The following is a 27,083-nucleotide window of genomic DNA, read 5'->3' as shown; positions in this document are numbered from 1 at the left end:
CACCTGAGCTTGACTTTATTAAAAAGGCAGCTGGATTTCCTTTTGAGGAGCTCTGCAAATCTTGGAGTGAGGAGGAGACATTAGAGTGAGGGTGAGACCTCTGATGCCCAACGACCAATCCCAGAATAACCCAAGCACTAGAAGGTACTGGAATTCCTCAGAGGGGCACGAGTAACTAACCCACCTGCCATACATTTTCAGGTGGAAAACAAAAGTCACACAGCAGTGCAGGTTTCTCCAGGAAGAACTGCAGCTCAGAAGAGGAGTGTGGACCAGGGCCCTGGGAAGAGACTGCTGAGCCAAGAGCTGGCTGGAACCCCTGTCTGTTGCAGGCTGTGGAGATGGGGGTGGGTGTGTCACCAAAGCAGGTGTATCACCCCAGGCCATCCTCCCTGAGTCTGCCATGGGCAGCACCCACAGCCATGTCCTGTGGCTTAGAGGCTGAGCCTTCTTCACAGTGGCCCCTCACTTCTCAGGCCCCTACACTATGGGCAAGTGGGGGAAGAGCCAGTGTCCAAGATGGAAGACGGGTAGGGGCTGGGTGAGGCTGTGCAGGCGGATGTGCTTCCCTGAAGCCTTCCTGCCTTTCTCAGGACAGAAACACAAACACTTAGAAAGGCAGCATTGTAAGTGAAATAGAGTGGCAATTTAAAACTCAAGAGCCCTTCTGCATTTAGAACATAGTTGCTTTAATAAAATAAAGACAATACAATAATTTCCAGTAAGCAATCCCATCTTTTTTTTTTCAGTGCAATAGCCCTTAATAAGGTGAGTCATCTGTAATTTCGTGTGCAACTGGGCATCACCAAGTCATAGTTTCCAGAGTGCTGCTCAGCCCTCCGAGTGTGTGCGCTCATCTTTTTCATAGAATTCCCATGGGTCATGGAGAAGGTTGGGGTGTAGAGCTCTGAAGCAGAGGCCCTTCCTTGAGAGTTGTGGTGAGGGAGGCCCTGGGGGTTTCCTCTGTAGGCAGAGCTCAGGTCCCAGTCACCTCTGCCGCCCTCAGCCTGGCACTGCAGTGCCAGAGCCTCTGCTGCCTCTCTCTTCCTATCCATCTGCAGACCAGCAGAATATTCTCCCCTTCTCATCACCAACCAGGAGTTTAGTCTGGTTTCTTGGGAAGAGAAAGAAAAGACAAGAACGTTAGCGGGACAGGACGACTTGTCCTCGCCAGCACGCGGGATATTGCAACTCTGGGACTCTATCCAGTGCCCAGCAGAGCTTGCCCCTGGCCTAATTTCTCCTGAGGCAGGGGAGGTAGTGGGAGGAATGGAGAAGGTTTCCACTTGGGGGAGGGGAGAGCATTTGAGCTGTGAGGGTGGTGGCTCCCACAGCACTGTGGGGAAGCTCAGGCCCCAGGGAGCAGGACGAGGCCCTGCCTCTCTCCAGTGTCTCCAGATGTGTCTCCTGTCCCGCCAGAGATATAGCTAGGACCAGGGCAGAACAAATGGCAAATTATCTGCAAAAAGTGCGGCTCTGGCCCTACCACCATGCCCACCCCACCCCACTCTACCCCACCCAGCATCTAAAACACTGTGTAGTGCCCCCACCGAGAACGCCGGAACAGCCCACGCCACGCCAGGGAGGGAAGAAGGAAGGCCAGCTTTGCAAGGTCAGTGACCCCTGAGGCTGCACCTCCCGGTGTGTACAAGGATGTTAATGACAGTAACCACCTCCATGGGTTACTGCGAGTCAAATAACGAGTATGAAGTGTCGGGACTGACGCTTGGCTATGCTACAGCAGCTAAGAGCCCTCAGAAGGCACTTTCTGTTAATGAAGGATAATCATCACACCAAATGTTACAGTCGGCAGTGGAACTCAGGGGAAAAGGCTCTCTTTAGGATAAAATTACAAAACAATAGACTTCTACCTCTTGGATTTCTTAATGAATGTATGGATATTCAAGAGCAAGAGAGCAAGGGCATGTGTGAGTTAAAAGCAAAACAAACAACAACAAAACCCTGAAAAACATTTCCTGGGGCTCTACACGGCCATGCAGGCTGCATCCTGTGCTTGGTGGGGCCCGTCCTGGAGTGAGGTGGCCTCCTTGGCCAGGTGGCCTGGACTCAGAGCCACTGGGGCTTTCCTAGAGGTGGCTGCAGTGCCCTCTGCTGGAGACCCAGAGAAACAAGGCCACGCTTACCTGGACACGGCCAGAGCCGTCACCGCGGGGCTGGTTTTGCTGGGCTTCCCTGTCAAAGCAATGCTGACGTCCAGCTCTCGACTCAAGGCCAGGTTCTTCTCCCACTTGTGGCCTGTGTGGAGCATGGGAGAGAAGAGTTAGAACACCAGATCGGCTTCCCACATGCAGTGTGCATCTGCAACACAGGGCCACAAACACATACGCACATATTTATATTTGTGGTCAGCAACTTGTTAAATTGAGGGGGAAATATATTTAATCTTGGCCTGTGCTGTTGCAAAAAGGGCCGTCCCAATTTAATTTGCAGGCGGTGATAGTTACATGTGCTGACGTGCCGCGGTATCCATTGTGTACCAAATTGGATTTGTGTATTATTGCTTTCTAAATTGCATGCCTAGTTCAGCAAAATTGTTCATCAGTGTTTACTGGCTTTATGCTTAATAAGATGCCCCACAATACCTTGCTGCCAGGATGTAATGCAGCCAGTAATTGCCTAGTAAAAATAAATTACATAAAGTCGGCATTATCAACTTATCTTAATCCTCTCATGCCACAACCAATAATTAAATGCTGAGAACGTTTTTTCAAAAAATATAACTCAATGATTGTTACTTCACTCATTTTAATGACTGCATTTGGGGACAGACAGTAATTCCTTCAATGTGAAGGGTGAGATGGAGAGACGCCAGCTGGGTACGTCCCTGTGAGGCCACTTCCTTGGACTTAGGGTAGGAGAGATGATACAGCCCCCACTGTCCTGGGGTGACCACCCATGTGTGCACACAGGCCAAGTGCCAGGAAACGCATGAGGGGTCCAGGTGGGAGAAACCACCTCAAAGCACACCAGGCATTTGTACATTTGTGTACAAATCTAAACAACAAGCTTCTCCCAAGTATTTTTTGTGTACCAGATTGAGTCCAAATCTTTGAGGCAATTCCTGAAATAAATTGTATTCAACTGGGCTGGGCCTTGCTGCAAATGGCAAACAAATGAATTCCAAGCAGAAATTAGATTACATCTTCCCACAAATGCAGTATGCTTAATATCTTCACAGATCTCCTTTCTTGCCCCTTAAGACATTTGAGGGATGCAGTAATATACATGCCAAGAGGACACATATGCAAATATTCACGTGTCATGGCCAATACAGGTCCCTTTCCAACAAAGCAGTTTTGAGCAATATAAGAACAACATGCCTTTTTATTAAAGACCTCCAGCAGTTTAGGCTTGTAAATCTGCACATATTTCAGATTTGTTAACTCTAAACTTCAGCCCAACATGATTATTTGAATATGTCCATGTCATCCTGTCATTTCATGTTAATCCTCCCTTGAACCGTAATCACAATCTTGGCAGTCAATCCAATGGGGTGGCAGTGACTTCGGGTCAGGGTAGACAGAGAGGAAGGATGTGGATCTGGGGCTCCCTGTCAGTCTAAGACCCCCTTAAGTAAGTTTCCTAATGCCACCAGCTGCTGTGTGCAGAGAGAAAAATCTCTCAAAAGTCTGCAAAAATGGCAACAATGACCTGCATTTGGGGTAGATTCTTGTCTGTGGCTACTATTATTCTCTCATCAGTATTCTACTAGTTAGGATGCACAGGAAGTGTCTCCATTTGACAGAAGACCAGAGAAGTTGCTGTGACAGAGTTGGGTCTAGAACCTCGTTTCCTGCTTTTCACCCTGCTTCTCATTCACTAGACCCCATGACCAATGAGTGCAACCTCACCACAACCTGCAAATCCAATGGCACTGCCAGAACCAACTGAATGGCTCTGAGGTGACTTTCATCTATCCATCCATCCATCCATCCATCCATCCATCCATCCATCCATCCATTCATCCATCCATCCATCCATCCATCTATCCATCTATCCATCCATTCACCCATCCATCCAGCATTCTTTCTCAGACATCCATTTATCAACCATAGGCTTAGCTAATGCCATTAGCTTACTGGGCCCCAGTAGCTTCAAAAGTGGGCATTTGAGTCCAAAACTAAAATGGTGTGCAGTCTCATGCAGGTGTACTAGAAAACTGCTTTGTAAGCAGGCTGGGGAATAAGAGCCTTTCCAAGTGGGAGCAGATATGGGAGGGAGCTTGGCCTCTGCTTTCCAAAGATGTGCTGAGTTCCTTAGAATGCACACACTTCTGTCCTTTCACACTGAGATAGGCTGACTCCTTGTGGTGGTCTCCAAGTACCCTAGAGAAACAGGACCTGCAAACTGATGCAGTTCTTAATCTGCATCTTTGCGATGTTATTGATCTTTTTGATGTTATTGTCCTGGCTCAGCCCAGATTGTTGACAAGGGTCCCCAGGTGTTTTTATCTTGAAGGAAAGGACCCCTAATATAGAGCCTAGGACACAGTAGCGGCTGAGCAAATGCCTGTGTGTGCTTGCATGAAGAATCCACAAATGGGTGACTATATGAATCAAAGAGGTGTGGACTGTATTTTAGAAATGAATGAACTGCAAACCTCTACTCTCTTCAGAAGACAGCCCTCTGAAATCTGGGAAATTCTCTCCTGTGGATGATCACAGGTTCTGGGATGCAGAGCAAACAGGGAGCTAACAGAAGCACTCAGGATGATAGAATTCTCACTTCATGAAAGCGTGTTTGATTATGGGTCCCAATAAAGGTGTCCCAGTTCTGAGCCACAATCTTTTCTGAAGACTGAGCTGGAGGAGGCAATGATGGGGGCAGGGACTAGACAGCTGTGATGGACATGATGCGGTGACAGCTTTGATGGGGAGGTTTTCACCTGTGTTCATTATGGAGGGGTTAGTGATGGTGGTTACATTCCAGTATCTATGGTTAGGTTATTCTGAGGCCGTTGTGGCTGTGATGGCAGCAGATGTGAGGATAGTCTGCTTGCTGGGTGACTTCGGGCAAGTCACTGAACCTCTCTGTGCCTCCCTAGGCCTCCCTAGGCTCTGCAGACCTGGGAGGAGCTGCAGCCCTTGGGCTGAGGTGGAGCGAGGGGAGGTGAGGAGCGCAGGGCAAGGCCAGGACAGCCACATCCCTAGCAGGTCAGGTACCTCTTGGGCTTGGAGGCTGAGCCGAGGGCTCCTCTCCTGCTGGCCGTCCAGGAACAGACATCTTCACATCCTCAGTCTTCCAAACCTGCCCCAAAAAAGCAAATGTCATGGGCTGGGGAGATGATCCTGTCTGCAAGCTCGGAGTGGCCTAGTCAATTTCCTCACACCTAGGGGGGCCCTCAGGGAAGGGATGAAGACATGGCCCCCCTTTCACTTCTGATGTTAATTTACTATCAGGTAAAAGGTTATTTAGGCTCCAGCTTCCTCATGCGGAGGTTTGGCCGATCACAGTTGCACCTTGAATGAGTTTACCCCACCCATGTCCCTAAGTGCATGTCATCTATCCCCCCACCACCCTTCACTTGCAGGGATGTGACTCTGCAACCAGTTTATACCATTTTGCTCAACCAATGCCTTCTTGCCCATAATGCCACCACCTCTAGAGTCCTCCCTCACCCCTGGGCGGCTGGGCACCCCCATCTTGTATCTGGCCCTTGGTGCTAAGCCTGCTTGTGGGAACCCGGAGGCCACCTCACTCAAAATGGCTTGTCACTCACTGGGTCTGGATTTTATATCACCAAAGGGCAAGGACCAGCCTCCTCTCAAATGATTCCGTGAGCCCCATGTCAGGCTTAGCACAGCACTGGGCCAGTCTGGGAACTCAGTGACCACATTGAATGAATGAGCGCTGAGTGCACAGAAGACCCTCACTCATGCTTTGGGCCCAGGAGAGTAATATACCTGCAGCTCAGCCACTCCAGGCTCCTCTGGCTGTCACACCGATGTGGGCCACACCCCACCAAGCCCAGACCAGCCCAGAATGCCCTGCTTTCTGCAGAGGCCACAGACAAAGTCCTGTGAGGGGACTGCCTGGGTGCCTCAGCCTGCATGGATGGATGGATGGATGGATGGATGGATACATGGATGGATGATGGATGGATGGATGGATGGATGGATGGATGGATGGATGGATGAGTGGATGGGTGGATAGTGAGATGGATGGGTAGATGGATGGGTGGGTAGATGAGTAGAGAGATAAATGGGTTGGTGGGTAGATAAATTAGTGGATAGGTGGGCAAGTTCTGTTTGAATGGATGACACAAATATCTCCTTTTAGCACTGGGATATAATCTTTTGCATTTAACCATTCAACTTTTATATGTTGTAACAGTGTTTATTTTAGTGTGTGTGTCTGTGTGTGTGTGTGCATGTGTGTGTGTGTCTGTGTGTGTAATACTATATATATAATTTTATTTATTTACTCTTTCCCTGGAAAGAACATACAGCTTCATTTGCTGTAGGTACCTGTTCTGGAATGGTCTCAAATGCAACCTGCAGGTTTGGCCCCCTGGAGGAAGTCAGAAGAATGGAGATGAACACATTTCTTGTGTCATGTCCTCATTCTGCCCAAGACACACCTACCCGGACCATGCCGTCTTGACTCCCGGTGATGATGATCTGGCTTGTGTCCCAAGCTGGGCCCTCTATCAGGCAGCAGCAGGTTATGGCTCCTTCTGGGCCCCAGGCTGTGGTGATGCTGGCCAGGGGCTGTCCATTGACATTCCACAGGGACAAGTGTGCTCCCGCACAGGAGACAATGGTGCCCTGTGCAGTGAGAGCTGGTATCACTCTAAGCTGGAGTCACTGCCTGCCCATCAGCCACATACTCAGCTACCCAGTTGGTACACCCAAGTACCCTCAATTTGCCATGCTCTGAAGACCCCCAAGGTACCCCAAGACTTCTTTCCAGCTGACTTACAGGTCTGCTGTGTTTTCACACAGTTGTAAATTCTGGCTTCTTTTCATACTGCAGTCATGTGCTTGGATACTTCCTTCCTGGCAGAAGGCACCTGGCTCACCCTCAGGCTCCTCCCAGATCCCACTCCCCAGCCACACCCTGACTGCCACAGAAGATCCAGCCTGAAGGGCAGCCCTGGCTTTGGACACACAACTTACACCTGGTTGGCCAGCCCTGCCCCATAAAGAAGTTTTGGATGCCACCTGGTGGAGGGCAGGGTACAGAGGTTCCAATGACTGCACGTGGCTCATAAGCTTGTGCAATGTCCCTGAAGAGGGAATTTCTGAGGAGAAATTTCCCCATTGTATCTCCTGATATGCTCACATTAGAGTCTTTGCTCCTCAAGTCCTGTTTATTCTGTAGTGGCCACTGTCACCGAGGCCCTGGGGCCATCCCTTTGAGCCTTGCCCTAATCACAGAACGGATGTATGGGGCTCAGTGCCCCTCCATATTCCCCTGGTCTGGGATCCATTGTAGAATTTCCAGAATTGTTAGGGATGGTCTGTCTGAGGCCAGGGACCATGTCTGATATCTCTCTGCCCCACACCCAGCAAGCACAGACTGAAATCAGTTGGCTGCAGGATAACTTGTCCTGGTACCAGGCTTCTCTGGGGTCTAGAGACACAATTCCTGATGGGTTTTATATTCTCCCAGATGAAGGCTTCATGCCTTCTTCTATACATCAACCCACCATCTACCAATCCATTATCTATTTCATCCATCTTTCCATCCACCTATTCATCCCTTTATCTGCTCATTTATCCATCCATCCACTCATCTATCCACCCATCCATCCATCTGTTCATCCATCCACCTATGCATCCACTGATCTACCTCTCCATCCACCCACCCATTCACACTCCATCTACTCATCTAACATTGAATCCAGTTTTGAATTCAAGCCCATCTGGAGCACCACTTTCAGCAAAAATTGGAACCAGGAAGCTCCTACATCATCCTCTTTTGAGCCCTCTGCCCATTTTATTTATGCCCTGGGCCCCTTAGGTTTTCTGTGAGCAGATGCAGAAACCTCTGCATCCTCAGGGAACCCCATATCCCATGACAGGGCTTTGGTCTGGAAGAAATTTCAAACCGATAAATTGATCTCCCTCATCTTTGTTAGCCAGTATGGAAGGACAGGCAGAGAAGCTTGCACTGCCATGAAGACCAAACACCTGCCAAGTCAACACTGATTTGAAGGTAAAGAGTTAAATGAGTCAGCCACGTCTAGCAAAACCCTCACTAAAAACCAGTCTTTCTGCTGCAGCACCCTGGTGCCTGCAGCAAAGCAGACACCTCCCACTGTCCCCATCACCAGAGGGAGGAAAGTAAAGAAGCAGACATTGAAGCTAGACCTGGGTGCTGCACATGAGATCTACAGCGACTGTTCCACACACGTGGGGCCCTCTCAACATTCCGGGGTGGCCAGAGTCTCTGTGTCTCTGGGCTTTCTGCTGAGTGTTGTACTCCATGCTACTGCGAAGGTGAGGACACAGACACTGAGAAACGGGAGCCTTACCGAGACATCACTGATGGCGACGGCTGAGATGCCCTCCCGATGCATGGGCAGGCGGGTCACATGGGTGAGGTGGTCCAGGTCCCACAGGATACAGGTGCAGTCCTGGGAGCCGCTCACCAGGAGGCTGAAGGTGACTGATGCTGCCAGGCATGTGACAGCCTGTGTGTGTCCATACAAGGCCTGGGGACAGAGACTCGCAGGTTAGGAGAAGGACCCTCAATTCAGCTACTTTGGAGAATTCTTCACCCTCCCTATACAGCTGGACCCTAGATAAGGAAATGGAGATTCTGAGTGAGTCAGTGATTCCCAAGTCTGTTGTCTGTGCGGCTGGGGGTGTGTGCATGTGCGTGTCCATGACTAGCCTCTTCATTTCATTCATCTCAGGGGTAGAGGCTCTGCTGGGGAGAAACAACAACTTTTTTTACTTATAACTCAACCAGAGACTAGCCACATCTGGATGTTTTGTGCTGCCCTACATCTGTCTTGAACCTGGGAGCAGTTCATGTACTATTTTTTTTTTTGAGATGGAGTCTTGCTCTGTCGCCTAGGTTGGAGTGCAATGGCATGATCTCGGCTCACTGCAACCTTTGCCTCCCAGGTACAAGCAATTCTTTTGCCTCAGCCTCTCAAGTAGCTGGGATTACAGGCGACTGCCACCACGCCTGGCTAATGTTTTGTATTTGTAGTGGAGATGGGGTTTCACCATGTTGGCCAGGTTGGTCTTGAACTCCTGACCTCAAGTGATCCACCTGCCTTGGCCTCCCAAAGTGCTGGGATTACAAGTGTGAGCCACCACACCTGGCCAGTTCATGTTGCAATCAACATACAAAGCACTGTTGGCAAACTGTGGTGCCCACACCAGCAGGTTCAGTAGCAGCAGGTAGCCCGTTAGAATGCAAATTCTTGGGTTCTACCCCAAGTCTCCTGAATCAGAAACACTGGGGATGGGGCCCTGACATCTGAATTTTCACAAGCCTTCAGGGGATTCTCACATGTGCCCAACTTTGAGAGCCATCTCGGTAAGGGAACCTCAGAGGCACGTGCACTCTTGAACTAAACTGGGAAGAAGAAAAGGGGAGCTCACGTGGTCACCAAAAAGATGGGGTTTTTCAAGTCTGATAGGTCTGGATTCATAGCCACTGGGACACTTAGACTTCCTTGGTCTTGGCCCTCAGGTTTGGCTTGTGTGGAACCTGGCCTGACTCATGGATGGCTGTGTGTCCAGATCTGGCTGCAGGCTTTGTTCTCTGTGGACACTTTCCCAAGGGACTGAAATGGCCCACCACATATGCTGGTACCCCCTGGCCAACTGCTGCAGGCAATGGTGTGGATTCCATCACCAGCACCCCAGAGCCTGGTGAGGCCCTGATCTGATCAGGCCCTGATCTGAGGTCCTCTGCTCACACGTGCTTGCCATCCCCTGGACTCAGCTGGAGGGGCACAGAGGTGGCATTCTGAATTGTAATTGGCCTGGCTTACCAAGTGGTAAACCTCCACCTTCAGAACAGAGATAATCGCTCACTCATTTGGGTCAATGAGGCTAAGCGTCATTTTTCAAAGCTGTCACTTTGCCTGGTCATAGCAATGAAAGGTTCTGCCACAGGCTCCCATTTGTCCTTAATGGATCCTAACGTGACGCCAACCAGATGGTGCTGGCAAGTTAATGGGTATGACCCACAGAAGAGTTGGGTCATCCTAGGAAAGTGGCAACTGCCCAAGTGAACAGGGGAAAGCAGAGGAGTTGACAGGAACCTTCTGAATCTCTTGCCAGAATGAACTAAGTCTGATGACTCAGTTCTGACCGCAGGGGACACAGCAATGCCAAAGAGCACAGAGAAGGGAACCCAGGCGTAAGGCTCAGGATGTAAAGACAGGATCTCTGAGCCCCAGTGCCGGCACGTGTTGTTTACGAGTGGAACCAAGTCTGCCTGATCTTCCCAGGAAACAGCCTGGGTGCCTGGCACTGCCCACTTAGGTTAGGCTGGCTGCCTTCTGACCAGCCTGGAAACTCCAGCACCACAAGGCATCCAGCACCCACCATCTGCAAGAGCCGAAGAAATCAAGGAAGGAGACAGCAGCTTCAAATGTATGCTCAAGGGGGGTTTGTTTTCTCAGAATAATACTTCTCTAAAAGGCCAATTAAAATAAGTTCATCATATCATCTCATACCTAACTACAGCAGCAAAAAATGACAGCAACAAGAAAACCCCTGAAAATTATTCCCCATGCTGGTTACATTGCCATGAGACGGGTGCTCTTGATTGCTGGTGGTTATGATTAAGTCATAGAACTATTTTGGAAGGCACCGTGTCACTGCTCATAACTCTCCTCCTTGAAGTTTATCGTAAGAAAACAATCAGAAGCAAACAGCAACCTAGATATTTTCTGCAGCACTATTTAAAATAGTTAAAACTTGGAAACAACTTAATTGTCTAGTTTTAGAAGAAATGGTTTATTAAACTCTAGTGCACTGACATAACAAAACAATTGAAATGCAATTTTATGGAAATGGAATGATATGGAATGATTGAAATGTAAATTATAGAGAATGTAGAAAAATGGAAACAATCGGATAGACTGGGTGAAAATAGAATAAAATATCTACACACTGATCAGAAAGATATAAATATGTAATATCTGAGGATGAAAGTATGCAAAAATGAAAACTTTTATAGGGGTGGTAGAGAATTGTCTTTGAAGCAAATTTAAAATTTCTCCTTAATGTTGCAATATCTTTACAAATAAAATACTTTTTGAACTGCCTATGAAGCTCATCAGTGATGACTTTCCTGTTCACAGGTCAAGAATGGACCCCTTCACTGAGCAGCCGTGGTTTGGGGAACCTGCAAGGCCACATTAGCCTTTACAGGTAAGTGATAAAGTGTTTTATTTTTAGAAAATAAGAGCATGTGGGATTCCCATATCTTTTCCTGTTGATTTGGAAGTAGGAGAGGATGATAAATTACCTTTTTGTGGGGTCGATACGAGGGTGTTTCTGTGCATTTTCACTGTTAAATGGGAGCTCGGAGGATGGTAGACAAATCACCGCCCCAGTACCCGAAGGCCAGCCCCAGGGTCAGGTGGAACTGTGTACAGTCCCCAGGGCAAGCTGTAAATGGGCAACGGGGATACTGGGGAGAGAGGTCTCCAGTCTTTCATTTCCAGTCCCTTTGCTGAGATCAGGAACCACACCCAGTCGACTGACAACAGCAGTTGGTGAAGGTCACCTGCCTGTCGCCTGTATAGTTGCCTCTCAGTGGGTGCAGTGCCCCTGCATATATGTCAGCGCCCTCTCGCACTGCCCTATTCGTTCCTTCACCTCACATTTGCTGAGTTCTCATGCAGCACCCTCCATGCCCTGCATGGCACCAGGAGACAAGGATATGGTCTAGGGTGACAGAAGTGGCTTGAAAATTATCCAGAGAAACCCAGGGTCAGTTTCAGTGAAACATGTTCAATTTAGTAAATTTGGTCAGTGGTGATTTTTTTTTTTTTTTTTGAGATGGAGTCTCGCTCTGTCACCCAGGCTGGAGTGCAGTAGCATGATCTCTGCTCACTGCAAGCTCTGCCCCCCTGGTTCACGCCATTCTCCTGCCTCAACTTACTGAGTAGCTGGGACTACAGGCACCCATCACCACGCCCGACTAATTTTTTGTATTTCTAGTAGAGATGGGGTTTCACCATGTTAGCCAGGATGGTCTCGATCTCCTGACCTCATGATCCACCCGCCTCAGCCTCCCAAAGTGCTGGGATTACAAGCGTGATTGATTTTATACAGCTTATTTTTGTTTCTGTTACTTTAGGGCCCTGTGGCCAACCAAAAAACAGACACAGAAATGAATTGGATTTTAGAGTTGAAAGTGTCCCCTAGTGATATTCTAGGGCAAGTTCCAGAGTATGCAGGAGAGCGCATGGGGTTTACAGTTAGACAAACCTAGATTCAAATGCAAGCTGTTATGAACCTCAATTTCCTTGTCTGAATGTGGAAATAATAGTTCCTTCTTCATGGAAAAAAATTAGTATACAGAAGGGCCTTGGTGCATTTGGAATGTTAAGCAAACATTAAGTGCCACTGTGATTAGCATTTGCTATGAGGTCTGGTGGTACACATCTTCAGCCTCCTGGCTCATGGTTCCTCTTCCTCCCACCTCAACCACTTCCCTTCGGAAAGTCTTTCATTTAACCTTGGATGCACCACTTATACTTCTTTACATCTCATTTTTCCTTCACCAATAAAGTAGGGGTGATCATGGCACCTATTTTACAGGGCTGTCAAGAAACTAAAATGAGGCAATCCATGTAAAAATGCTTGGCATAAAGGCCAACTTGTGGCAAAATACTCAAAAAATACTATCTGGTATAAGGAAACTGGTTTCCCCAGACCTGCCATGTGCATGAAATGGCTGTGTATGGCCCGGCATCTCTCGCTAAGGTGTGGGCCTCTGTGGAGGCACCTGCCCTGTGTACCTGTCAAATGCACCATGGGAATAAAATGATACTCCTGAACGACGCTGAGCTGTGGGCCACCCTCTGCACCTCACTTCACTCATTCCCAGCTTCTGAGGGTGGCAGGGCCCTCAGTGAGCAGAGTTAGGGTGTGTTCCGGCACCACACCTGCCCAGGTGCCATGCTGGCCAGAGGTTTTGTCCCTACATGAGGTACTGTTCCCACTTGAGGACCGCACCTGCATGAGCAGAACCATACCTGCCGGAGGCGCAAGCCCCTCGGGCGGCCTTTGGTCATGCTGAGTTCCCACACACACACCACGGTGCTGGTCCCAGAGGTGACGATCATTGTTGGGGACGGGCACACGGCGCACAGACAGCGGCCCCAAGCAGCCAGGTTCTCGAATGTCATCAGGATCTATGGGAGACAAGGGGGATTAGTGCTGCTGTGGAGACAGCAGGGACAGGAGCCCAGGATAGAGCCACAGGGGGATGTGGGCCAGTCTGAGTGCCTTGGGAACTGGGGACATGCCATGTGTTCAGGAGCCAGTCCCTGGTGACAAAATCCAGACCATCCCTGGTCCCCAAGGAGGAGCTCCTCCTCCAGCAGGTGGGAAGAGACAAGTCAGGGATGCTGGGAAGACCCCATGAGCACCAGCAGGGGTGGCTCAGCTTGGGGATCAGGAGGGAGGACATGTGGGACTGAGTTCCATGGCTGCCTCAAGAAGTTGTTGGGGCAAGGCTAGGGAGGGGCTGGGGAGAGCTTGCGGGGTAGGGAATTCATTGGAAGTGATGGAATTAGGGGAGGGGAGCTGGAGTAGGAATGGGGCTTGGGGAGGAGGGCAGGGGCCGCATCAAGAAGGCAGAGGTGACTGCATGGCTTACACGGAGGCTGGGAGGACCAGTAGGGAAACAGCTTGCTCCTGCCAGCCCCCTGAATGCTCAGTGTGTCTCCTTTGAGTCTAAGTCATGACTGGAACCAGAGGAGCCCCCAGGACTTCCCTCCTACACTCAGTGCCAGTGTGAGTGGGCTCAATGTGGCCACGTGTTCAGCCAGTCTCTGCTCTGGAGGTGACAGTGTGCACTGCCAACTTGCAAGCCTTGGAAGGAGGGTTTGAGGCCCAGCCCAAGGAGGGCTTTGCACAGTCACTGAGTCCTCTCCCTCCCAGGCTGGCAGCACGCCTTGTAGGGAAAGTGGGCGAGGTTGCTTTGGGCTCGCTTATCTCTGGACCATCTCTGCCTCCAGCTGGAGGAAGGCTGAGGTCCTGAGGCTGCCCCTGCTCCCTGCAGCCCGCTCACCTTGTCGGAGCCATAGCTCCCCAGGCAGCAGCTGAAGTCATCAAAGCCCCAGCTGAAGGTCCTGTTCCAGAGAGGAGGCAGCAGCAATTTGTTCCTCTCTACAGCTAGAATGGTCTTCTCAGTAGGGACAATGTGGCCGATGGCCCCTTTGGGGGACTCTGAGCCTAGAGAAAAGAGGTACATATCTACGCCCCAGTTAGTATGGAGAACTTATGCATGGAAGAACAGCACCCATTACAGTCGGGCCCCCGGGCAGAAGTCACAGGTAGACACACTGGACTCGAACTTATATGTGGAAGGACAGGTAGACACACTGGACTCGAACTTATATGTGGAAGGACAGCACCCACTGCAGCTGGGCCCCAGGTAGGAATGACAGGCAGACACACTGGACTTGAAGTTATGTACAGAAGGATAGCACCCACTGTAGCTGGGTCCTGGGGCAGGCACACTTCCCACCCTCCCTCAGCTCCACTCTGGGAGCCATCCCCAGCCCCAGCTGGAATATGACTCAGAGCACGGGATTTGGAGCTGCCCAGACCTCATTCCAAGCCTGGTTATGCTGATCAAGTCATTCCATCTCTTCAGACCCAGCCTCTTCCCAGGCAGTAGAGACAACCATGCCCCTTTCAATGTGTGTCCACTGGCACAGAGCCTGGTGCAGCTTGTAAACTCAAAACACTGAGGCCAGCCTAGTTTCTGAGACTGTGCACACCACACCCACCAAGTAGGGGCCTTTCCTTCCTCCTGGTGGGGGCCACTCCCTTCCTTGCCCTGTGCTGGGTCAAGTGGGAGAACCACCCTCTTCCTGACCCTACCACCCAGGAGGAAGAGAGGCAGCAAGATTCGGGAAAGGCTCCAGGATAAGACTGTGAGATGTCTCTCCCTGTAGGGAAGGGACTGTGGCATCAATGGCCCTTACCCTCTGGGACTGCTCAGATGAAAAGGAGAGAGTAAAGCCAGGCCCCTTAAAGCAAGGCCCAGTGTGTGCTCGGAGTGGCACCAGCATCTGCCAGGACTCCTGTCTCAGCGCTGGCTTGTCGCCTGCCTGTGTGGCAGACACCACTTTATGGCACTGTCACAAGCCTGAGGGCAGGGCCATTGTCTTCCCTACCTTACACATGAGGAAACTGAACCTCAGGAAGGCCCCCCAGGACCTGTGGCTGGTAAGATCTGCATCAGTCTCCTGGAGCCCACATGGGAGATCTGAGCTCCTTTGTTACTGTTAGTGTGGTTTGCACCTCATGTCCCTCTCTATGAGGGCAGGGGCTGTGCCTGACTGCCCAGGGACTTCAATGCAGCAGCAGATTCCCAGTCCTGGGGCAAATGGAGGCATGGTCCCCAGAGTCAAGGGCAGCAGCACCTTATCTACCAGGGTGGGGTGTGCCAACAACACTGTTCTTGGACTTCAAGGATAAAAAAGGACACCATTAAAACCCCTGAAAACTTAACTTTATACTCCTTGGGACCTGCATGTTGTTCAATGTAGTGGGATTTCCCCAAGGCAGTGCATGTCCTCAGATGGCACACGCACCCGACTTCATACATACATGGCCCTAGGAACCCAACCTCACCCTCTCTTCTGCTTCCATCTGGGTGATCCTCCCTCCTGGGCTGGGTGGGACCACCACCACCCCAGTGGACTCCTGCTTCTATAGAGCCTCTCTGAGCCTTGGTGGCAGCTGAGGGAGCCACTGAACTGTGGTCAGATGAGAGGGACTAATAATCACCCTACGTGCTGGACACCGAAGGTGACCCATCTCATCGCACTCTCACTAACTGGCCTTGTTGAGGAGCCCCTGGTCCCTGGAAGAACTGTTTCTCAATCATGGGGCCAGAGTGACCCTCTTCCTTCCCTAGATCACATGGCTCCCTTCATTGGCTCAACCTATTTCTCATGTTTTTCATCCTTTCCTTACCAACTCTCTGCGGGCTCATTTATCTAAGCATCAATACAATTCTGTAATAGCATCCATTCAACCCTATTCAAATCCCCATAGGAACATGGAGATTCAGTGGCTTGCCCAAGGTCACACAGGGAGGAAGCTGTAGGGCTGGAATTCACTCCTGGGCCATCTGACCCAGAGCACATGTTCTTAGCTACTGGCTGCCTGCCTATCCTGCCCTGCTTAGGAGGACCAGTGGCCAAGGCACAGAGGCTGTAACCCTTCCTTGGGAAACTTGGAACTCTCCACTGGTCTCTTGAGGAGAGGAGGTGTGTGTGTGTGTGTACATGTGTGTGTGCATGTATAAAAGAGAGGAAGAGAGATGTGTGTGTGTGCCTGAAAGAGGTGTGTGTGTGTGTGTGTGTGTGTGTGTGTATGTGTGTGAGAAAGAGAAAGAGAAAGAGAGAGAGACAGACACAGAGAGAGAGAGACGTGGGTCTTCAGAAGTCAAGGTCTAACAGAGGAACCCCTAGACACTTCCCAGAGACGATGCCCCCCTAGAATCTGGCTGTGATTGGAGATGCAGCCATTCAAAGTCAGTCCCCAATACTTGGCCTAGATATGTGGTGCTGGACCTCCAGAGGAACCCAGCCACTGAAGGGACAACCCTGGGACAGGACACTAAACAATGCAGGGCCAGGGAATCACCTTTGACCGTGACCTGGGAGGGCCTCAGCGACTGCAGGCTGTAGAAAAAGGGTTGTGGGTGGCCAGGCAGGCTCACGGGGGTAGAGACATCCTTTCCAGGCAGAGCCTTCCCTGCTGCAGTCCTGGCTGGGTGGGGTTTGGTAAAGAGCTGGAAAGACAGGGAACAGACACACATGAGGGGAGAGATGCCCAGAGGAGGGGTCATCCCTGTGCACACTGCAGCTGCACCCCGACTCTGGGGGTTGCCACAGCTGGGCTTGCTCCTGACAGAGCTGAACATGAACAGAACCTGTGGTCCAGCCCTCAGACGCTGCAGGTGAGGGGCCTGGGGCTCAGAGAGGGACAGCTACTTTTTCAAGGTCATAAAGGCAGTCCTTCTGCCTGCCAAATCTCTCCTTTCCCAAGCTGCTTGGGAAAAGACTGGCCTCACTGAAGAGCCCCTGGTCCCCGGAAGAACTGTCTCTCAATCATGAGGCCAGAGTGACCTTCTTCCTTCCCTAGATCATGTGGCTTCCTTCATTGACTCAACCTATTTCTCATAGTTTTCATCCTTCCCTCACAAACTCTCTGCAGGCTCATTAATCTAAGCCTCAACACAATTATTTAACAGCATCCATTCAAATATTCCAAAGAACACAGGCAAATCCCATCAGCGGCCTCTTTCTTATTTTTCTCCAATCTCTGCCATCAGATTGTGCCTAATGCCAAATTTTCTGCATAACTGAGCCAAGCCCTGAGCATGAGCCATGCTGTCTGGCTGAGTCCTTGCTTCTGGACCAGGGTGTGCAACTGTGGCCAGATCCAGCTCTGTATCCTGCAGTCCCTCCCAGACTGCACCCCTGCTGGGCTGCTCTTTCCAGCCAGCAGCACATTCCTGCAAGTCATCCACCAGGCACACATTGGAGGGAGAAGAAGTGGACATTGGTCCGGGCTGTGGACATGGGCAGAGTTGAGGCTCCAGTTCGATGGGCAGCTGGCGGGGCATGGGGGGGTCTCAGAGAAACCTCAGCTCAGTTACAGTCCTGGATCAAATGCTCACCTATTTAGAAAAACTGGTTGGGCAATCAATGCAAACAGAAATCAGAATGATGAGTTTTCAATGAGTGTTTAATAATGAGCACTCTTCCTCGCTCAAGGTGACTGGGAGTAGCGGACACAGCCTCTGTTAGGAGTGGCATGGGGCCTGAGTGCTGCAATCTTGTCTTTAAACTGGGACACTTGGGATTCACATTCTGATGGCTACTTTAGAAATACTTGTCAAAGCTCATATGACACATTGTTGAGTAGTCAGAATCTGAAGTTGTGTGTACTCCGTAACTACACTGATGGGAAAAGATCTGTGCTGTGGACAAGCGCTGTGAGTACATGAGGCAGGACATGGCTGGATGGTGGTGGCTACTACTTTGAATTATTTTCTTGCTTTGTATTATTATATATTTTTTAAATTCAGGAAATGAAACCATTAGGCTAACAGGCTTCTTTCCTGAAATTCTTTCCTTCCTACAAAGCCTCCCAGCAAACCCACACTGGATGTGCCATCCAATCTCCAAGTCAACCTCACACCCTCCTCACATTCCCTTTACCTGGGAGCTGAGCAAATCTCAGCATGTCATGTGAGACCAGACAAAAAGATGTTAGTTTAGCACAAAAGGAGCCCTCTCCCTACCCCGAGTCCTCATGGTTGCACATGGGGAAGGCTGGAACAAAACATCTCCACACAGAACCACAGTTCAAGGATCAACAGGGCCAGAATCAATTAAATAACCACCTAACTTGTGCTTTCATCAGTATGTCAACAGGGGAATGCACAACCTCATATTGCTAAGTGACTATCTTGCCAGGAGACAGAGCCAGCAGAACAGAAGGTCCAGGTGAGACTTCGCAATTTCACCTGAGGCCTGGCAGGTAGAAGGCAGATGCTCTCACACTGGCGACAACACGTGTTAGGACCACAGCTCTACCTCTGTTGACTGCTATTAGTGTAATTCTAGGCAAGGTATTTATTTAGCCTCTCTGAGCCTCATTTTCCTGGTCCATAAAAGAATACTCTATACCCAGAGCTTACAAGAGATTTCAATGACATAATCACACTAATAGCTAACATTTGTTAAGTGCTGGTCATATTTCAGACACTTTCAAACACTTGCTATGTCTTAAGTCATTGGATACAACAAACCTGCAGGGTAGATATGAACACAAGTAATTAGTTACCACATATCTATTGTAGTGTCTAAAATCAGATCAGTCACAGATAAACACCAGCTTTCACCAGTTTCACTAATGATGTCATCATCTGCATCAACATCAGGTGGTAACTGAGGGTTAAGCCTGATATTGAAAGCACAGGAAGATGTTGGGGGACCCTTTCACTTCTTCAGCCCTCTCCTTCACTCTTACCCCAGGAGAGAATGTCCTCACACTGCACACACTCTTTTGAGAAAGCAAGGCAAATGACAAGGCATGTTGTACCTGTTTGGGCACCTGTCCAAAGTTGCTGACAAACCCCAGGATGGTGCTCTTGATGAGGGGGTCAGTGATGCTGCTGAGGTCCACTCTGTCACCGTAGAAATAGGGGTGGAAGATATTAACAGCGTCCACTGCGGCTGGACCCTGCTGCTTGTACCCGAAAATAAGGTCTATCCAATGATGGAGGTTGGCACTGACAAAGTCACTTTCCAGGGCCTGAAACAAAAACCCAAAGAGCATTAAAACCCAGGCCACTCATGGACTCATGCACTCTCTGCAAGGGGCATGTGCTTCAGGGTGTTGGCCCTGCACAGAGGAGATAATTGATGGGCCCCTGGGCTTGATGAGCACAAAGCGGCAGGATGAGCCAGCCACCTGAGGGCCACCCTAGTCCTGCCTCCAGCCAGCAGCAAACCAGATCTGATTGTTTTCACCACCCCAGCTCAACCATGTCATAAAACAACCATGGTGTCCACAGTATCTATGAGGTGCAGGCCTGGGAAAGACATCTAAATGGAAGAGACAAGGCTGAAAATAAAGTATTGGGGTCTTGCTGAGATGTGACATATGAAACAGGGAGAGCTGGTTCTGATCAGAGAATGTCAGAAGGTTGAGGCTAAGTGCAGTGATCAGGAGAGCATGCTCTGGAGGACAGGGGGTGTGGGTGCTGCCATGTACACATTCCTTAACATCTCTGTTCCTTGGTTTCTTCATCTGTAAGATGAACAATTGTACCTTCTTAGCTGGTTCATGTAAGAATTAAGTTGTGTCCACGGTTGACACACAGAGAGCTCCAGGAGTTAGGAGATTTCACTGAGCACATACGGTGCCAGGTACCAGCTGTTTCACAGGTGTTGTTTCCTCCTATGAAAACCGCCTTTGGTGGCAGGTATAATTAACTCACTTCTAGGGCAGGCTCATGTGATCCTAACACTCCAGCCGCCAGTTTTCATTCCTCAGAACCCCACAGGGGGCATCCAGTCTCACTGAGCAGATCCCACTTCATTCAGGTACTGGGAAATTCTGGACATGGGTGTGGGCATCTTCTAAATCATCCCTGGCACAGAAATGATAGAACCTGCTTCTGAGGTGCAGCTTAGCCCCAAGGAATGTGAACTTCCTTCACTGGGGCAGCTGTGTCTAGCTGGGGGCATGCAGCAGGCAAGGAGTTTCTCACCCATGCTCTCACAGACCTGAAGAATATTCTGTCCATGCTCAGGCTCACTGTCCCCAGATGGGAGGACAGGAGACATTCTCAACTCAAACACGGAGCCTGGATCTGAGTTTACAACCTTTAAATGAGAAGTAAACCTCACCCCGTTCAGGACCACAGCTCCCACTGGAAGTCAACAACATCTGCCCCTCATGAAAGGTGACATCCAACAGGAAACAAAGAATTTAGCATAAGAGCCAAGCATGCTGGATCTTTCATGCATACAGTCCAGATGGGTGGCACTGGCTCAGAATGGGGGACCCAGGTTGGCAATAATTCTCATCAGGTGCCACACATGAGCAAGAGAAAGTATGGCCCAGTGTCTGGATATCACAGTCTATCGGAGAGGTGGCACCTGTCTCTACTGAATAGAACCCAGCTTCAGGGCGAGGTCCCCAGAGCCTCAAGATGTTCATTCGGGATTGTCTGGGCTCCCCTTATTGGTCCTCTGGGAGGACAAGCTGCCCTACACACCTGGATCTGGAGAAGCCAGGTCACCTGTGCTAAGTTAGCTTTTCTGAGGTCTATGATTAAAGTGGCATTGAGGGCAAGAAGGCCACTCTTGAGTCATGTCATACGAGGGGCAATGAAAGGTATGGCTCTCCCAAGCCTACCACCTGACTTGGGGCATACTTCATGGCCTTCTGGAGATGTTTGCATGAAAGCATTTGTTGGTGTTTGCCACAGAACCACTAAAGGCATAGCCGGGTGAGGGCAGATCATAGGCCAGGACAGCTGACCCTTTTGCTGGCCCTTCTTCCTACCTCTTGCTAACCAACACATATCCCACATCCTCAAGCTCTTCCCAAACATTCCTCCACCTCCTTTCCTTAGATGAAGCCTGGCTTTCCCCAGGGCCACCGGTTCCCCTTCAGCAAGTTCAAGTGGTGGCCACTTGCTGGACACAACCCATACGCCTGGGGCCAGGACATGAGGCTGGTGTCTCCTCAGTCCTTATTGCCACCTCCAGAGTATTGGTCCTCTGTCCTCTTGTAAAAAAAAATCACAAAACATCTGCTTCTCTGTGCTGCATGAGATCTAGCTTTACCCACTCCTCATCCTCACTGCTGTCTTCCAACAACTTCTCTCTGTTCTCCTCATTCATCAAAGATGGTGATTCCTGGCCATATTTTCCCTGCTTCTCCATGATCTGCCATCATCCTCAGTGACTGCGATCTCTGGCCTCTTGGTTCCTTGAGCTCCACATCTCCAAAGACTTTTGCCTTCATTCCACCTAAAGTCACCATTCCCACGGCCACACCTTAACCCATGTCAGTATCCATAACTGTCTCATCTTCTAAAGCACTCATTCAAACATCCACTTGGTGAAAGTCACGTCCTCCTCACCTTGCTGGATGTTTAAGTACTTCCTAAGGCTCTTCTACCTTGTCACAACCTCAGGTCCCCTTGTCCCTTTTCTTCTTTGCAGTATATCAGCACCCACCTGTCTTTGACTACATCTTTATCCAGCTTAGATGTAGTGGCCCATCATTCTAGTAACACTCTGGTCGATTGAATCATGTGTACCTCTGTCTTTTATTAGACTATGGCTGCTGCTGCCTACAGGTTACATTCATCTCTGGCCCAAGTACTCAAGACAGTGGGCTCTGAGAGGGATGACTCTTATCACTGAGTTTCCAGAGGCAAGAATAAAACAAGAAGAACTTTCTCTTTGCAGAAAAGGACAGGAAAAGGCATAGGTTTGTTGCCACTAGTCAGACCTGCCTCCGGTTATTTTTACTTTTTAGGTGTAATTTACATACAATAAAACTTGCCTTTTTAAAATGCCCAGTTCAAAGTGTTCTTGTAAATTCATGCAGTCATGTAACCATCACCACAGTAAAGAAATAGAACATTTCCTTTGGTTCAAAAAGTCCCCCTGTGTGTTCGTTTGTGGTCACTCTCCTACTTCAGAGCTTAGGAACCACTAATTTGTTTTCTGTCCCTATAGTTTGCCTCTAAGTGTCACATTTCATGCCTGCATATAAAAATCACATGATATGTAGCCCTGGGTTATGGCTTCTTTCACGTAGGATAATGCATTAAAACTCATCCATGTTGTTCTGTGTAAACTGATTCAGTAAATCTGCTCCTTTTTACTGCTGAGTAGCATTCTGTTGTGTGTGCATGGACATACAATTTGTTTATCCATTTAGCAGCTGATGGACATTTGAGTTTTGTTTTTGACTAGTTTGAATAAACCTGGTAAAGATTCATGCACAAGTTTTTGTGTGGACGTGCTTTCAATTTTCAAGTGAAAATGCTGGGTGATACGGCAAATGCACCTGCAAATTTGTAAAAAAATTACCAAGCTTTTGTACAAAGTGGGTGTACCATTTTGCTTTTCCCACCATTGATGTCTCACGCATTCTAGTTGCTCCACATTTTCATCAACTATTTGTTTTGCTGGTCTTTTCAATTTTAGCCACTCCCGTGGGTATGTCACAGCATCTCATCCCATGGTGGTTTTAATTTATTTCTCCCTGGTGACCAATGATGCTGAACATCTTTCATGTGCTTAGACTAACCTAGAAATTTGATTCACCTTGTGTCCCTAATGACCTCTGGTCTCTACCCATGTCCAGTTTTTTGGGTGATAAGCCAAGTTCTCCCCAGTCCTGGAAAATCTTTGGCCAGTGGGAGCCCCTGGGAGACTCCAAACCCTCTCTGAACTATGCCCAGCAGTAAGGCCCAGGGAGTGGACATTCTTGTAGGGCTGGCTGAGGACACTGACCTGCCCTCCAGGGCACTAAGCTCACTTCCTCCAGTGAAACCCTCACCAAGCTGACACCTGGGCAGGGTCTAATGGAGCTCCTGAAACAGCCCAGAGCCCAAGCCTTTCCTTGCCAACCCAAGGCATACACCCCACCCCTTCTCTAGGTTTTCCAGACATAAGCCTCACAGTGCTGGTGGCCCTCCACTTGGACAGAAAGCCTTGGTGGAACTTGAGGGGATGTTGAGGTCCCCAGCAGGATACTAGGGATCCTGGCATGACTCACCTGTCTGTGCAGGCTGATGAATTTCCGAGGGTCCCCATCAGCCCAGGGAGGGAGCTGCACGTCTCCTAGCGCAGTCCCGTCCTGCATGCAGCCTGCATGGGATGAGAAGCAGCAGAGATTTGGGTAACTGGGGACTCAAACCAGGCTAGGAACTGGGGGATGTAAAATACATGCTGCCTAGGATCGCTGATTTTGTGTAGGTCAGAACGTGAGTTATGTTCTCTGCGGACCATGCTGCTTTCAACGTTCTCTGCCTGGAATGACCCCTCAGCATGGCCTCTAGACCTTCGCCTCCTCCAGGAGGTCCTCCTTGCTTCCCAGACAGCGCTAGTGCTTGCTTTACAAGTTGTCTGAAATGATTTCAGTGTCATCATTGTGGTACATCTTTCTCTCCACTGTACTATGCCTTTCTTCTGGGTGCTTTTTACACAGCATTAAACAATCAGGAGACACAGTGATAGTGGTGCAAGCTGGCAAATTCTAAGCATCTGAGTCCACGCCAGGAGCTAGGCTAGGCCCTGGCCACACATCACCTCACTGAATCTTCATTCTAACTCGATAATTTATGTATTTTCTCTCCATTTTTAAGAAGAGAACAGCAAGGTTTTTAGACAGATTCCCCTGACAGTAGAAAGAGGAGGCTGGACTTGACCCAAGTCTCCCTCCTCTCCATTAGCTGCCCAACCTTGCACAAGCCACTTCACTTCTTTGAGATTCATTTTCCACCTGTAAAATTTAAGGTGATGACAGGAATTATCTCATAGGGCTGGCATAATGATTAAAGGAGAAAATACATATCACATGCTTAGAACGATGTCAGGCATATGATGGCTACTCCATAAACATGAGCTACAGTCTTGCTTGACCTCCTCAGAGCCTGCAAGAAGCAGCTGGATAAAAGCTCCCCTGCTCTCTCTGGGCTACAGAGCTGCCTGGCCTGGCCCTTCTCATCACTCATCTCAGCCTGCCACCTCCTCAACAGGTCCTTCCTGAGGACCAGAGAAACCCAGGTCTTGCTGAGTCATCCTCAAAGCATTTTCCTACCTATTTTCCTCATAGGACTTCTCAGCATCCAACAATGTTTCACTTACAATATAGAAATTGTCTATATTTTCTCTTCCCTTTTTCCTACCCTCACACAGAATGTAAGCATCTTCAGGGTATGCCATCCCAGGAGACTCAACTAAATCCCCAGTGCCTAAAAAAAAAGGTCCCTGTATACAGTAGGTGCTCAATAACCACTTGTTCTCCTGACTTCTCTGAGGACATTTGCTCTCTTGGCCTCCATTGCTGGTAGGAGCCATCGTGTCTGCAGCTGAGCCCATCATGCCTCCTGCAGAAGAGTCTGGCTTCATTTCCAAGGCAGAGTGGGTACTCCGGTCAGTGCTCTAACCCCAGGCTGGTCAGTCGTCTCCTCCTGGCTGCCACCCTCCCTGAGTGACTCCTCTGTGGGACTCCTCACGCTTTGGGGGTTCCATCCTTTGTATTTGTTCACTTCTCACCCCTGACGCATGTGAGGTGTCTAACGATCTAAACACCACCAAGGTCCCCAGGTTCCACAGGTCACACTCATGGGGCCTGGCTCACTGTCTGACCTGCTCCTCATGGATGTGGGCTGTATATCTAAGGCTGAAAACCCCTGCACAAGGTTTTGCAAGGACTAATCTCCTCCTCTATACCCTGTGCCGGGGCTGCATCTGGCCTGGCTCAGGTGCATGCCCTTATGTGCTGTCTGGAGGCAGAAGGAGAACACTGAAGAAGGGGGGCTCTAGAGCCTGAGGTATGCTTTGCTGATGGCTCATGCATGTTGTCTGCAGATGATTCCCAGCCACGCTGGCATCCACAGCTGCCCACACCCTGCCCAGGCTGTGACCACTCATCCACTCCACAAATTGCCCTGACTCAGCCTCCCAACTGCTTGCAGTGGAGGCTCCAAGACGTACACACAGTCCCCAGGGGACCTGCCCACCAGGGCCTCCTGGATTGTTTGTTCCACCTCTGTAGCAGCAAGAAGCCCTGCTGCATCCTAGGCTGGGGCCTGCAGTTCAGGAAGGAGCTGCCATAAGTGCCCGTCCAGCTGCCCTGGGATCCCACCCAGCAGTCTACCCCAGGAGATCCAGCATCTCTGGGTCCTGCCCTTGGAGTCCACATGAACCCATTTGTGGGAGATGGAGGAAATGGGACTGGTCGGGGGCAGGAGCTTATCCAAGGTCTTGAGGCAGCAAGGCAGTGCCAGACCTGGGCTACACAGAAGAGCCCCTGGTCTCAGCCACGGCCTCACTGCCAATTGAGGCCTGGGACCATCAGAGGAAAGGTCACGGGTGGGGTGGTGGCTCAGCGCTGTCCTGGCAGCCTGGGGCCAGCGCCCTTCCTCAGCAACCACCTTTCCTTCTGGGCACTGCTGCCCAGTGGAGACCTCACCCGAAGTGCATGTGTCCTGGGGAGGGCCTAGCAAAGGTCCAGATGATGTTGGTCATCACCCAGGAGCTGTGGGAAAGAGCACCCTGCAATACCACTCACCCAGCCTCACCAGGCCTCCACTCACCAAACTCCACCCCATTGCAGTTGGTTAAGAACTCAGGCAGGTAGAAGAACTCTGGGGTCAGCTCCCTGACGTCACTCATGTTCTCTCTGGAGGCCGACTCCCACGTGCTCTTCACACTGTGGAACATTCTGTCTGCCACGTCGAAGCCTCCACCCTGGGGGAAATGGAGCCAACATGACCAGCTGCTCACTGGCACCCTCCTGCTGGCCAGGCACCATCCATTCTGCCTTGGAGGCACAGGTTCCACCATTAGCACCTCTCATTCACTCTCCCCACACATGTGTACCCGTCAGCCCAGATGTGTGTCCGGTGGTTCTCCAGCCACCGACTCCTTCATTACTCTCTGGAACCTTGCTCCAGAGCTTCAAGGCAGAATGCATGATCCGTGGTAATCAATCCACGTTTCCCTGCCATGGAAATCTCAGTTCATATCAGAAACAGGAAAACCACATCTGAGCATTTCCAAGACTGTAGAGGGCCAGCTCTGAATTAGGTGCTCCACACGAGGCAGCAAGAGTGCAGTGACTGGGACTCGGCTCCTGGGAGGCTCATGGTCGAGTGCCACAGGCGGGAAATAAAGAACCAACCATAGGACAAAGAAGTGGGTGAATATTCTATGTGGGAGGTCAGCAGGAGTTTCCTGGAGTGTCGCCCCAGAAGTGAGTTTGGAAGCCTGCTGATGGGGAAGATGGCAGTGTTCTGAGCAGAGGACAAGGCTTGGGTTAGCAGCAGAGGTGGGAGGAGAGCAAGCAGCAGGGGTGGGAGGAGAGCAAGAAGCAGAGGAGGAAGGAGGAGGGAGGAGAACTCGCTAGGGCAGGGCCCTGGTGACATCCAACACACAGCTTATGGCATTTGGTGGGGGCGAGAGGTGGGTAGGAAGGAGACTCTGGGACCAAGGGTCCTGGCTTTGATAAGAGAGAATGGATCTGAGGGTGGAGAGATGGAGAAATTTTAGGTTCAAGGGGCAGGAGGCTGGTCCCCAAAGGACACGATATCCACAGCCTCTGCCAGGGCCAGTCCTG

The 27,083-nt window shown here is 50.1% G+C and overlaps 1 protein-coding gene across 1 annotated transcript in view; it reads right to left on the bottom strand.

The window, feature by feature from the left end:
* Positions 1 to 668: 668 nt before the first annotated feature.
* Positions 669 to 27,083, bottom strand: part of WDFY4 (WDFY family member 4) — a 295,291-nt gene continuing 268,876 nt past the window's right edge. Inside the window, exons 52-62 of the mRNA XM_011990946.1 lie at positions 26,062 to 26,215; positions 23,517 to 23,608; positions 19,308 to 19,520; positions 16,839 to 16,986; positions 14,245 to 14,429; positions 13,205 to 13,363; positions 8,501 to 8,680; positions 6,606 to 6,788; positions 5,184 to 5,268; positions 2,145 to 2,256; positions 669 to 1,114 (exon numbers count right to left, since the gene is read on the bottom strand). Coding sequence (XP_011846336.1) covers positions 1,048 to 1,114; positions 2,145 to 2,256; positions 5,184 to 5,268; positions 6,606 to 6,788; positions 8,501 to 8,680; positions 13,205 to 13,363; positions 14,245 to 14,429; positions 16,839 to 16,986; positions 19,308 to 19,520; positions 23,517 to 23,608; positions 26,062 to 26,215 — 1,578 coding nt within the window. The 3' untranslated portion in view covers positions 669 to 1,047. The remainder of the gene's footprint in view (positions 1,115 to 2,144; positions 2,257 to 5,183; positions 5,269 to 6,605; positions 6,789 to 8,500; positions 8,681 to 13,204; positions 13,364 to 14,244; positions 14,430 to 16,838; positions 16,987 to 19,307; positions 19,521 to 23,516; positions 23,609 to 26,061; positions 26,216 to 27,083) is intronic.

Source organism: Mandrillus leucophaeus, unplaced genomic scaffold (assembly GCF_000951045.1).
Source record: "Mandrillus leucophaeus isolate KB7577 unplaced genomic scaffold, Mleu.le_1.0 Scaffold388, whole genome shotgun sequence".
NCBI classification, from domain to species: Eukaryota; Metazoa; Chordata; class Mammalia; order Primates; family Cercopithecidae; genus Mandrillus; species Mandrillus leucophaeus.
This window is presented reverse-complemented; position numbering and strand designations above follow the sequence as displayed.